General features: G+C 43.9%; 1 protein-coding gene across 8 annotated transcripts in view; it reads right to left on the bottom strand.

Moving 5' to 3' along the window:
• Positions 1-10781: 10781 nt before the first annotated feature.
• Grb10 (growth factor receptor bound protein 10) overlaps positions 10782-14440 on the bottom strand; it is a 104533-nt gene continuing 100874 nt past the window's right edge. For all 8 annotated transcript variants that reach the window (XM_021177707.1, XM_029483454.1, XM_029483452.1 and 5 more), the window contains one exon: positions 10782-13874. In XM_021177707.1, the coding sequence (XP_021033366.1) occupies positions 13728-13874 (147 nt within the window). In that variant the 3' untranslated portion in view covers positions 10782-13727. The remainder of the gene's footprint in view (positions 13875-14440) is intronic.

Raw genomic sequence — 14440 nt, forward strand, 5'->3', positions numbered from 1 at the left:
ACCATGTGGTTGCTGGGATTTGAACTCTGGACCTTCGGAAGAGCAGTCGGGTGCTCTTACCCACTGAGCCATCTCACCAGCCCTGAGATGTGATTCTTAAATTCAAATCTTAAATTTCTGGTGTGTTGGGGTATCCAGGACTTGCTGTGATGGGAGAACTGGGTTCTGATGATGTCACATAGCTTTGGTTTCTGTTGGTAAGGTTCTTGTGCTTGCCTTTCTCCCTCTGGTTATCTCAGGTGTTAGTTGGTCTTGCTGTGTCTTCCTGGAGCTTGTCCTTCCTGTGGGCCTGTAAGCCTGTGTCAACACTCCAGGAAGACCAGCTCTCTCCCAGCAGAACCTGTGTACAGATGGTGACCAGAAGGATCCCGTTCCACTGTTCCTGTGCCCTGTACACTCCTGGCCGGTCTCACTTTAGACTGTTATTGGAAAGTGGTTATCTCACCTCTGAACCTGGGAGTGAGAGCACTCTTGGGAGACCAGCTGTCTCCTGGCAGGACCTGTGCACAGAGTGACTTAGGCATTTTCAACCATCTCTGCCCCTTCAGGATAAAGCCAACTTGATCACAGTGGATGCTCTTTCTCGGAAATACTTGCATTCAGTTTTCTGTTGTTTTCTTCAGCCATACTAATACCTGATTAAAGGTGAAGAAGATGCATGCTACTGGAATCTTAGATAGTTGTTACCAGTCTTTCCATAGACAAACTCTCTTCTTCTGCAGCTTTTTAAAAATTTTATTTTATGTGTGCCTGGCCTGGGAGATGAACCAAGCTAGAATTAGGATGCCTGTCTTAGTCAGGGTTTGTATTCCTGCACAATACATCATGACTAAGAAGCAAGTTGAGGAGGTAAGGGTTTATTCCACTAAAGGAAGTCAGGACAGGAACTCACACAGGGCAGGGACTAGGAGGCAGGAGCTGATACAGAGGCCATGAAGAGTGCTGCTTACTGGCTTGCTTCCCCTGTGTTGCTCAGCTTGCTTTCTTATAGGACCCAGGATTCCCAGCCCAGGGATGGCAATACCCACAATAGACCCTCCCACCCTTAATCACTAATTGAGAAAATGCCTTACAGCTTGATCTCATGGAGGCATTTCCTCAAGGAAGGCTCCTTTCTCTGTGCTAACTCCAGCTTGTGTCAAGTTGACACAGAACCAATCAGTACAAATGCCTATGTTGAAATGGAGCTAGGTGAGTAGAACTTAGTTAGAGAGCAGAACTATCGAGAGTCTGGTATTTGCTTCGTACCCAGGGCTGTAGGAATGAGTGAGACAAACACAGAGTTCCTTTGCTAGTCACCAGTTAATATGGCTCTTTACTCCTTTTTTTTTCTTTTTTGTCCTTTTGAGACAGGGTCTCAGTATGCATTTCAGTATGACTAATCGCTAGCTCTCAATATATCTGAGGTTAGCCTCAAACACTTGATCTTTCTGCTTCGGCCTCATACGTGCTGGAATTACAGGAGTATGGCAAGCTTGACCTACATACTCCTTTAAAATATTCTAGGTATTGAACCCAGGCCTTTAAGGATGCCAAGCATATGTTACATCACTGAATGCACCATGCTAATTACCAACAATATCCCCCAAAGGCCCATGTATTCAGACTTTGGTCCCCAGCCAGTTGGGAAATCTTATAAAACTTAAAAGGTATGGCTTATAGGAAGGAAGTTAATTCTTTGGAGGGCAATGGCGCTCTCTCTCTCTCTCTCTCTCTCTCTCTCTCTCTCTCTTTCTCTCTCTCTTTCCCCCTACCACTCGATCTCACTTCCTGTCCACCACGAGGTAACCTCATTGAGGCACTATGCATCCCTTCTATGACGTACTGGTTTGACCCAGGCTCATTGTAAAACCTTCAAAACTGTGAGCCAAACAAGATTTTTTCCCAACAAGATTTCTCTGTGTACCCTTGGCTGCCCTGGAACTCACTGTGTTAGACCAGGCTGGCCTTTGAGATCACCCTGCCTCTATCTTCTGAGTGTTGGGATTAAAGGCATATACCGCCACCACCACCTGCTTCATTTCCTCTTTTTAAATTATTATTTTCAGTACCTTGTTACAGTTGTGGAATGCTACCACAATAGTATATTGGAGCCAGATTTTAAGTAAAATTAAAAATAGTGTACTTCACTCTATGCACAAATTAAAGACTCATTGGTTAGTGCCTGTTTCTCAATTCAAAACACATCAAGAATCTCTCAAACTTGAAAGAGGCTGGGGAGGTAAATTGGCCTCTATGCTCTGCCTAAATAACTTTTGAAGCATGAAATCTGCTTTAACTTAATTCATCGATGAATGTTATGGTGCCAAGGAAGCACTCTGCCATTGAGCCACACCCTGGACTATGATCTCTATTTCAAATGCAGTTGCCAAGGCAAGGCCATCTTTTATTTATTTATTTTATTTGTAAAATTTTTAATAATTTACTTTTATTTTCTGTGTATTGGTGATTTGATGGCATGTATTCTGTGTGAGAGTGTCAGATACCCTGGTACAGAAGTTATGGGCAGTTGTGAGTGGCCATGTGGGTGCTGGGGAACCCAGCATCTCTGGAAGAACAGACAGTGATCTTAACCACTGATCCATCTCTTCAACCCTTGGTAAGGACATCTTTTGGGAAGTTCTGCCAGCCAATATTTTTCTCTCACTCCAGCTGTTATATCAATTGCCTTTGTACAGGCCAGTGTGTTCTATATGGAGACAGTTCAGCTCCTCTGAGTCTGGAGAGATCTCCCATGGATAGCAGTCCTGGGAAAGAGGTGTCTATCTTGAGAAATATAAAATTTACCTTTTCGATTTCTGCTCCCCACTTGCTTCTGGAAAGGCTGACATTCAGTTAGGAAGCATGTTTTGGTGCTGTTTTTCTTCAGAAAGCTGTGGAGAGGAGGTCAGGCCCAAACAGTTGAATTTTGCATCTAATATACACCTATGCTGTGACGTGTTGTCATTCATTTATTAGAAGAGAGTAAAAAGACCAAGTTGAATCCAGGTAATAGGTAGTCCATTAGAATGTGAATTAATCTGACCCAGCCATATGTCTTGCCTGTAGGATGGGATAGGAAAGTGGAAAGTCCTTACTCTCAAATCTAGAGCCAAGCTTTGCTGGACAACTGGGCAGGTCACAGTGTGGGCAGATTCTCCAATGAATCACCCACTGCTCACTCCAATCCACCATTGTTACTTCTATGTTTCATTGTCTCACTGGTGCCTTTTAATTGACCCTTTTATGATGATGAATATACCCTCTCTGCATTCTCTGCACAGCCACTAGCTCAATATTGCTACTTAGAACTCAAAACAGAGCTGAGAAATTGAGAGGCTAAAGTTTTCCTTTTATGTATTTGGGTTCTTTTTGGGCAGAGGATAGGGTATTTCTTGGCCTTGATCTTATCTTAGAGTCATGACTGCAGGAACACACTACTATGTTGGTTTTAGTTAATTACTTAATGATGTGTGTGTATGTATGGTGAACATGGATGTGTCCATATCGTGTGTGTAGACACTAGAGGACATCTTTCAGGGATTGGGTCTTACCTTCCACCTTGTTTTGAGTTGGAGTCTTTCTTGTTTTTCTTGTCTTGTGCCTTTGGGATACCATGGCCCTCTTTTATTGTCTAATTAGTGGGAATATGAATTTGAAGTTCTATGGGCTACTGGTATCATTGGATACACACAAGGTCTAAGACCACCTTTGGCCACATCCATCTTTGTTGGAAGGCCGTGCTATTAAAGGTTGCAGTCCATGTCCAAGCTCAGTGCAAAATGGAGGGCTCCTTTTCTTAGCAGGGCTGCTTCTTCTCTGCCTGATCTTATCTGGAGAGCATCTTTAAGCACAAGAGTGTGACTGTATCTAGAGGATGATTATGCACAGAGCTTCTTGCAAGTACTGCATGATTCAGCACAAATCCTGATTAGCCCTTCCCACCCTGTGATAATTAGGTACTGTTTCTGACCAGTTAGTCCTTCCCACCTGTAAACGCACCCCCCCTCCAGATCAATCAAACAAACAAACAAACAAACAAGAGGAAAGTCCTATAGCCTCTGGCCAGATTACAGGTTCAACTTCTCTCCTAGTAAGAGTTCCTCTTCATATAAATGAAGCATTCCCAGGTGTCCACCCTAGTCAATAATATATATCTTAAAATTTCCTACCCATTCCCCAAATCTATATAGTCCTCATTCATTTCCAATAAAGTTAAGCTGTCTTGCTGAAGCTGACCCCAGAAGTCAATCATCCTTCCATTGTCTGTACCCTGCCCCCTGCTTCTCCTTTGGTCCTGGCAGACTGGTGACCAACAGCCTCAGAGGGGAAGGGAGGGTCACACATCTTCTTTTGTCACACCCCCCTACCCCCCCCCCCGCCAGCCCCCATGGGGTTTCTCTGTGTAGCTCTAGCTGTCCTGGAGCTTGCTTTATGGGCCAGGCTGACCTTGAACTCAGAGATCCACCTGCATCTACCTCCCAAGCACTGGGATCAAAGGTGTGCGCCACAGCTGCCTGACTTCATCTTCATAATGCTAATCACTCACCTTCCAGATGATTCTCCCTTCTGACCCAGAGCTTACCTTTGCACTTACTTCCCTTAGCATTCTGTGCTGCACCTCACAGACATCAGTGTATATGTGAGAAAGCACACAGTACTGTCCCTGTTTATCTGTGGGGGATTGGTTCAATATGTCCTATAGATAAAACAAACCTGCACATACTCAAATCTGTATATTTTCAGGTCTCATATACCAAATGACTTCATATCTGTGTATACACTAAATATATCCTCTTGTAAGCTTAATATTGTCAATAGAATACTTATAGTATCTAATATAATATAAAGGTTGCCATATATATATGGATATATATGGATATAGATATAGATACCATAGGGAATAAGGAAATGGGAGGCTATAAATATTCAATATCTATGTAACCTCTATGAGCCTAATTAGAGCAACAGTGCAACGTTTTCAGTTCAGGCTTAGTTAAATCTACTGAGATTGGTAGATACAGAGGTCTGGCTATAATTCCAACAGATTTTATTATTAAAAGAATTGGCAATAACTTTTATTTCAAATAACAAGCCTCCAAAATGACATCTGATTAATAAATATTCAATGGAAAAACCAAGTAAGAATGTTTTTCCGGTTGTAAAATTTATTGGAAAGCCTTTCAGGAGAGCCATCTGGAAGGTGTGAGTCCACGTGTGGGAGAGAGGATTTAATGAGATGAGCCATTATAATCGCCTTGAGCTATCCACACAGCCCTTTGTCACAGGGCTTGCTGATTTATTTTGTGTACCAACATCAAGGAGGAGTTGAGAAGGTAGCAAAGAGGAGAACTGACAGTAAAGGATTCGGGAAGAGCAGATGCCAGGAGCAGCAGGGAAAAATGATCCAACACACAAACAGTTGAGCTCTTTCAAACCACACTAAGGGCTTGGGAACATAGTTCAGTGGAAGTGCGAGCACCTGCCTAGCATGTATGCTGTGCTGGGTTTCATCCCGAGTACTAGTTAGAAACTAAAAATAAAACCAAATGAAAGCGAACCCAAACCACACTAACAACAACACAACACCCAGAAGTCATGCACGAATGAGTTCAAGGAGTCAAACCTATAGTTGGAAGGTGTACCCTGTGCTCCAGAAAACAAACACACAATCTACCAGAAAAGGACAAATGATATCAACTCCCTTTTCTGTGCATGGTCTTTCATGGCTTCTCAAAAATCTGCCACTTATCCCGAGGATGCCCTCTGGGGCTGAGAGTGGCATGGCTCACTTTGCTCACTTTCATCTTACTGCTTCTCCAGGGCTCTGATAGCAGCCACACCACGGTGGTGGATGATGGGATGACACATAAAGCTAGTGTTGGTTGTTTAGTTAGTTAGTTTGTTTGTTATGGTCACCAGCTAGAGGCATCTGAGAACATTCCTCCACTAGACTGGCTTATAGACAAGTCTGTGGGGCTTTTCCTTGATTGATGTGGGAGGGCCTATCTGTAATGCCCAAAATTAACCTGTAAGCTCCACCTGCCAAAGGACCAGGTACCTTCCTGAAATATTGGGAGTTGTGGTTCTGGAAAAATAATAAAAAGCAACCAAAGCCTGATGGGAAAGTACCATGGCTTATGGGTTGGCCTTTAGAAGCCACAGCTTATAGATGAGGCCATTCATCTGGAAAATTCCAGGGAGTGGTCCTGATCCAAGTCCACCTCTTGGTCAGTATTTAATATTTAATAAAGCTTGCTTTAAATGCTGCCCGAAATAGTGAAACTGGTTTTTCTCTGGCAAATCTCAGGATTCTACTATGGGGGTTGCCATCTCAGGCCAGGTGGTCCTGAGTTGTTTAAGAAAGCAGACAAGTTGGGTGGTGGTGGTGGTGGTGGTGCATACCTTTAATCCCAGCACTTCAAGGCAGACCTGGAGGTAGAGAGCTGGGTCTCTGAGTTTGAGGTTAGCCTGGTCTACAGAGTTCCATCTTTGAAAACCAAAAGTAAATTAACCAAACAAATCAAACAAGGCAGGAAGAGCAAGCAAGTCAGTAATCAGTGTTTCCCCATGGTCTCTGCTTCAATTTTTGCCTTGATTCCCTTCATGAATAACTATAAACTGGAAAAGCCCTTTCCTTCCCAAGTTACTTTTGGTCTTGCTTTGAGTCTTATCACATCAATTGATACCAGGGCAGATCTGGCCATGTTCCGTATCCCATCAACGGGGTGTGGGGTGGGAGGGAAGGGCTGATTGTGAAAGTGTTCAGAACTTTGGCCTGGAAAAGCCATTGAGTTCTCAGAGCTTAATAAGCTATTGTGGGAGCTTAGAAGGCAATGCTCTACAAAGTTCAGACAATGGAGGCCTGGCTTGTGAAACTTCAGAAGGAAGTTTGAGAGTCTCTCAGAGACCCTAGCAGGGCAGTTCATGTGGTGGATTTAAAGTAATCCTCTGTAGTGTGTGGACAGCTAGGGACAAAGAATTCTCCAGGATCAAGACAAGATCAGGTCCACTGAAGTGAAACCTTTGTTTTACTGCAGTGGTTCTTTTGTTTTGTTTTGTTTTTTGAAGCAGGGTTTCTCTGTATAGCCCTGGCTGTCCTGGAACTCACTCTGTAGACCAGGCTGGCCTTGTACTCAGAAATCCGCCTGCCTCTGCCTCCCAAGTGCTGGGATTAAAGGCGTGTGCCACCATGCCCCGCTACTGCAGTGGTTCTTAAGCTTGCTAATGCTGACCCTTTAACACAGTTCCTCATGTTGTGGTGACCCCTAACAAAATTATTTTTGTTCCTACTTCATAACTGCAGTCTTGCTATTGTTGTGAATTGTAATGTAAATATCTGATATGCAGGATATCTGATACATGGCCCTTGTAAAAAGGTTGTTTCATTCGACCCTAAAGGGGTCATGTCCCACGCGTTGAGAACGCTGCTTTATTTGGACAATTGCTGCGGGTCAGCTGGAGCTGAGAAATCAGCTATGGTTAAGAGGAAACCAGGATTAAGAGGAGACTAGTATCACTGAGGTGAAATCTTTTGAAATTCTTTCCTCAGGGTTAGCACACAAATGCTGTGGTCTAGAGAGTACCAAGGTTTCATCTCATGCTGGCAGCTGAATTTTGTGATGTGTAAGAGTCTCCTAGGTGCTCCTGATTTTGAAGGCATGCAGGGTCTCGGAGAACAGCTGAGGCTTGGCACTGTAAGGCCAGGAGAGGTCATTGTGAAGGTGCAGCCTAGATTCGCAACTGTGAGCTACAGGGCTTAATTTACATTGTTGAGTTTTGGTTTTGCTTTGTTTGTGACTATGTCCTGGTTCATTCCTCTTAAAATGAAAGTATGTAATTTATTTTTCATTTTAAAGGAGTCCACAGTTGAGAGTTTGGACTTCTTAAAAATTTTTATTTTTTGTGCATTGGCATTTTGCCTCCATGTATGTCTAGGTGAGAGTGTCAGATCTTAGAGTTATAGACAGTTGTGAGTTGCCATGTCGGCGCTGGGATTTGTACTTTAGTCCTTTGGAAGGTGTAGTCAGTGCCTTTAACCACTGAGTCATCTCTGTAGCCCCAGGAGTTTGGACTTTCAAAGAGACTTTTTTTTTTTTTTAAATAGAACTTGGACTTTTAAAGTGTTACAGACTTTATAAAGTTCTGCTTTGTTATATTTTGTGATATTAACATGGATCCTTAGGGACAAACAAGAAAGGAAAGTTTATGGTTTAATAGTGATGAGGTTGTGTATCAAGGTGAAAAGAAAGTTAATTGGCTAATGTTTTGTCAACTTGATACAAAGTCATCTGAGAAGGAACTTCAAATTAAGAAAATGCGTCTGTCATACTGTAGGCATTTTCTGTGGGGTGTCTTCTTGATTGATGCAGGCAGTGAGTGCCGTCCATGGGCAAGTGGTTCTGGCACAGGCAAGGAAGCACACCGAGCAAGCTAGAAGTTAGACAGTGAGGAGGTCCTCCATGGCTTCTGAGTCAGTTCCTGCCTTGAGTTCCTGCCCTGGCTTCCCTTCAAAATGGACAACTGTAAAATGAAAGAAACCCTTAACTCCCCAAGTTGACTTTGGTTATGGTGTTTTATCACCATAATAGAAAACACACTGAGACAAAGCCTGATAGTTTCCATGAAGCATTTTCCATTCTGTTCCCGATCTTTTATTTTCTTTTAAAGATTTATTTATTATGTTAGTATAGTACACTGTAGCTGTCTTTAGACACACCAGAAGAGGGAGTCAGGTCTCTTTATGGATGGTTGTGAGCCACCATGTGGTTGCTGGGATTTGAACTCAGGACCTTCAGAAGAGCAGTCAGTGCTCTTAACTGCTGAGTCATCTCACCAGCCCTGTTCCCAATCTTTAAGAGTGAGGTCTAAGTGCAAATGTACAAAGTCGTGTGATTGAATCTTCTACTTTAGTGTTTTCATGGTCACTGAAAAAATAACCTTTGAAACAGAGTCTCATATAGTCTAAGCTGGCTTCAGGCCACTATTGCTAAGGTTAGCCTTGACAGAACTGTCCTCCTGCCTCTGCTGCCCAAGTGTTAGAATTAAAGGATTATAGTTATGTACACTGTTTGGCCCAGAAGATGTACTTTAACCACTTACGAAGCAGTGATATCAAGGTTCACATTGTGCTCCAAGCATTTTTTTCTTCTTCCCACATGTGCTGTTTTGTTTGGCTGCTGTTGGCCTATTTGGAGTGACCAAAGTACATTTGAAACTGTGGTCTGGCCATGCCATAACCGCCTTGGCTCTCACTACCAGACCTGTGAAGCAGTGCTGTGTCATGATGGGATGGAGGTGTGGTGCATTATTGCCCTGCCTCTGAGATTTGCTTGTTCTTGTGAGAGGACAGATTCACATTGTGTGTGGTGTGCATGTCAAGGCCTGAAGTAGACATCGGTTGTCTTCTTTGGCGACCCTCTACTTAATGTGCTGAAACTGTGCCTCTCACAGAACCCAGGGCTCACCAATTCTGGCTAGTTTGGCTAGCCTGCTTGTCGTACAGACTCTTGTTGCCTTACATATGAGAGGACTGCAGAGCTGCCACACTTGCCTGACTTTTATTTAAGTTCTGGAGACCTAAACTCTGGTTCCCCATGCTGACACAGCAAGCATTTTGTCCACTGAATCATCTCCATAGTCCTAGGGACTCCTGCTCTAAAACCACATGAACCAGTCTTCCAAACACTGCAGGTGACAGGTAGGTTGTGGAGGAGGCATGAAGACAGAGAGCCCTCCAGTGAGGGCTTATGATAGCAATGGCCAGAGTGTGTCCATTTTCTTAATTTGCCAATTCATTTCAATAATAGTATATTCTATTTTGTGTATATAAATATTTTGCTCCCATACATGTGTGCCATGTATATGCCTGGTGCCCGAGATGATTAGAAAAGGGCATCTGATTTCCCGGAACTGTAATTAACAGGTGGTTGTGAGTTGTCTTGTCAATGCTAGGACCAAACTAGAAGAGCAGCTGGTGCCCTTAATTGCTGAGCTGTCTTTATAAGGCCCCTTAGTTTCTGATTTGGCAAGAAAGCCCAGATCCTTGGTGTTTTAATGCTTGTCAAATGTGAAGGTCTGATTTTGGAGGCGTTTGTTAAACTTCGTGGATATCTGATTCTCTGAAACCCTCCAAGTTCTGTGCTTCCTCATGTATGCCTGTACATAGTCCTGGGTATAGAGGTGTCCATGAACAGAATGCTCCTGCTTGTGTGGAGGCCACCGGTTTAACCTTGGGTGTCATTCCCCAGGTGCTATCCACTTTGCTTTGTGAGACAGGTTCTTTGATTTGATCCAGAGCTTATCAATTAGGCTGGGTGCCAGGAGCCCCGAGGTCTGGTTTTGTCCTTAGCACTGGGATTATGAGTGTGTCCTATCACTGGTTTCCCTGGGGGTTCTGGCTTTTTTTTTTTTTTTTTCCTTTTCTTTCTCCAAGACAGATTTCTTTGTGTAGATCACACTAGACTCAAAGTCAGAGATTTGCCTGCCTCTGCCTCCTGAGTGCTGGGGTTAAAAGCATGTGCCACCACTACCCGGTTGTAACACATATCTTTATCTTGTGTTGCAAGCATTTTACTATCTGAGCCATATCTCTCCAGACCAGGCCTGTGATTCTTGGCCAAGGCTGTCTTGGCAAAACTGAACTGGCTCCACACCTTGTCTAATTTACACAGGTACCGGGGATCTGAAATCTGTTTCCCCTGTGCTCACAGCAGGCACTCCTACCCTCTGAACTTACCTGCCCCAAGCCCAGTTTATAGATATCGGCGGGAGCATAAAAAAAAACACGACAGGACACCAAGAACGCTTTATTAATGTTTATTTCTAATAACAAGAAACAGAACATCAGTCCCTTATTTGTACAAAAATACCTGAAAGTTTACAATTAGGTTCACGAGCCAAAGAGCTATATAGCACAAGGTGAAGCAAAGCACGCGGGATAAAGGTTTTGTCTATTAATTAACACCCTCTGCATTCCCTGAAAACGGTTACATGTCAGGTCATTTTACCGGTCACTGCAGTTTGCACTATGACATCACAAATCTACGATGAGCTAGAAGCGCCCTCGGAGGCACAGCGATCGAACAGGCTGTCAGGTATTTAAGTGCAGAAAGGGGAAGACAAAACATCTAAGCTGAGGCACATATTTCTTCAAAGTTTAAGCAAACAAAAAAAGAAAAAAGAAAACACGTTCGAAAACTCTTAACACCTAATAATATAACAGAGTCTACCTATTAAAACACTAAAAACCCAAAGCATTTGGCATTTTCCTTCTCAACATAGTCCAGGTGGTTACACGGAGTTGTCATTTAGAAAAGAAAATCACAGGCAGAGATTACAAAGTCAAACAGGCTCCAAAACAACCCTGAGCTGTCCCCTTTACATTCATGTCAATTAAATACAAAAATAAAAGTCAATTGTCCTTCAGTCTCTGATTAGGGGGGCTGGGAACCCGCTAACCTAGGGACCAGCTGTTTCAGGTGGAATTCCCAGCTGCCTGTGCAAAGGGCTGGCGATCTCGGGGCCACTGAAGTCTGCTACACTCAAGGTGGATGGGTTGCAGCCTTCAACAATTCACTTTGGCAAGGGAAGTACAAAATTCTACGTCAAACCAGCTACGTATAAAATTGTGAACCAGAGTCAAGCCTGTACTTCCTCTTAAATAAAATGCATACTTATAAATATGAGCTACACATCCTAGCTGTCTACTGTTGAGGCAAAAGAGAAATGGATTCTGCATTGTGGGACTGCTCTGTGTAAACTGGAAAAAGAAACCCTAGGGTTGTTTGTTGTCTGTAAAAGTTCTGACCTTAAGTCAGCAAAGAGAAATTAGCACGGTAAAACTGAAATGTCTGTTATCTGTCTGTAAGGGGAAGATCAGTGGGAGCCTGCTGCCAGGTATGAACTTGAGAATTCTCTCATTGTCAACTTAATGATTAACTAGTTTCGAAAGAAAGAGAAATGCATTTGAGCACTTATGCATAAAAAATGGTTAACTAAAAAAAAGTCAAAAAAGATTAAAATGAAAAAAAAGGAAAAAAATTCTTCATTTGTTGTAATAACATCTCGTGGAAACACGGTTGCGTGGTCTGTGAACTACAGTGTTTCTCTACGGTGGGCCAGCTTGCCACTGGCCTGCTTTACAAAGCGCTGTCATATCTATCTTCCACTATGCCGTCAACCGTGGCGAATCAGAAGTGGATCCCTGGGGAGCACTTCAATGAGTCGGGACAGGCAATCTAGTGGCTAACTCAGGTATGTAGCAGACTTTCTGGGTGGTATCAAGAAAGGGAAATGTGTTCACCACCGTTGTCTGTGTGTTTCTCAAGGCAGTCCTGTCTGCTACTCTCATGCCTGATAAATCATCAAGAGGACAACAGAGGGTCCTTCATGGAGCTCAGGGGACCCAATGATAACTCCGGCCACCTTCTGACTCCTCTCTCTCTGACTCCTCTCTCTCGGAGGAGGCAAACATCATGCTCCTAAAATCTGTCCAATGTTCACATCCACTGTGAGGTACTTCTCACCCTAAGCCAGCAGAGGCAAAGCCTCTGCATACCCTGCTCCTGCTGGCTTAGGGGGTTTTCAGTAGGGTGCAGAGGTCATCAAGCTTTCAAAGACTCAAAGCCAGCTTATGCTTGTGCCTCTGCAGTGTTTCCTTCTCTTTATCACCATAGATGCTCAGAGTGACAGAGCACAAGGCCAACAAGTTGGCGTTTTCCTCTTTCGATCCTTTAACCCCACCCCCACCCCACCCCTGTGGGTGAACTGAAATGACTGAGGCTACTGCAGAGGGTAAAGGCAGCGATTATTCTACAACAGTGGGCGGCTGTGAAAATGGGAGGCACAGGGCACCCCAGATGGACTGTGTGGCATCCACAATGAATACCAATGTGTTCCAAGAAGGCTGGCTGACATCAGTCTGAAGCTGAGGTCATGCAGCTGTGCTGTGCTGGGGAACAGTGAGTTTTCTAAAGTAATGAGGTCTCCGGCACTGTGGAGAACGAGACACACTAATAATACATGACCAGACGTCAGCACAACAACAACGATGACCAGACTGTGGCAGCTTGACTGCGTCCACAAAACATGCTAGGTGTCAACTGCGGTTGACACTTTTATCTTATTATTTTATTTTTTAAAAAAAAAAAGCTTTTCAAGTATAATGGGAAGGACTGGAGCCAAATCCACACTGCCGCAACCTGCAGAGAGCAGGATGTTATCTAGAAAACTTTGGGGACCCATTTGTAGGCTAAAGCCTGCCAATTCAAAAATTCTTTGTCTGATCTGAGTTGCAAAGCCACATCCTCTCCTACCATAGGCTGAGTACAACATCGACAACGAAGAAGGAGTGCAAAAAAGTGATCAATACAAAAAGTAAACATCGCGGTTTGAATTGTCAAGGTTATTCCAGGGCAAGAGTTCATTTCCAATCATCTTTCTGCGGTTTTCACCCTATGTGGCCTAATCAAAGTTGTCATTCCAGTTTCTCCCCACACTTGCACTGGATCTCTTCCCTCCCCCAATTTTAAATGGCTGACGCAGAGGGAGGTGGTCCTGTTTGATCCACAGCGGCAAATCTTTGTGAAGTCCAATAACTAATTGATGTAGGTCGGTTGGTACCGATCAAAAAGCCATGTTGTTCTGAGTCCTTGGGTGGGAGTAGGTGTGTGTTCTCACCCTCATGCAGATTCTCTCTTCTCCGTTCCAGTGTTGCTGCCTCCAGCCTCTGTGAGTGGGCAAGGAGGTCATAAGGCCACGCGGATGCAGTGGTGTTTCAGCTTGCAGGGCAGAACACCTTTGTTGAGCTGGTAGAAGTCGACCAGCTGGATCAGATCGGAGAACTTGGTGTTCCCATCATCCAGAGTGAAGAAGGTCTGCCCATCATCCTCGCACTGTGGAGACACAGAAAACATTTGCCGAGTTAGACAGTGTGACCTTGGGGGACAACCTGTGGCCCTGCAGGCAGGGAGAGTTAAACTATATTGGTCAGTCTCATAATTTCCATGCTTTTAAAAAGGAAAGCAAAGGGATGAGGAAGGCGTTCTGTAATAGCACAGTGGAATAGACCAAGGGTAGAACTGTTTCGTGATCCAATGACCAAGTAGACAGAAAACATAAGCTCCCCTTGGGAGCCACTTAGCCATCAGCAAGTTCCTTTAGAATTCTGAGAATTCTGAGCAGTCATCAGACATGAGTATCTACTCAGGTCAGACCATTCCTGTGCTGTAAAGAACCAATGTCAAATCTGCTGTAAGAGTCCAGGAGACCTAGATATTCCCACCTAGCTAGCTACACATAAGCTGAGCTCTCAGGGCAACAGCAGCCTCAGCAACATTCCCTCTTGGGAGTCTCTTGAGAACTGCTTCCCCAGACTTGAGGCCATTGGTGCTTATCTATAAGCTTATGTTTAAATTGGAACCTGCATTAGAAATAGAACCAGGGGACTCAGAAGGGAGGG

This window comes from Mus caroli, chromosome 11 (genome assembly GCF_900094665.2).
Source record: "Mus caroli chromosome 11, CAROLI_EIJ_v1.1, whole genome shotgun sequence".
Lineage (NCBI taxonomy): Eukaryota > Metazoa > Chordata > Mammalia > Rodentia > Muridae > Mus > Mus caroli.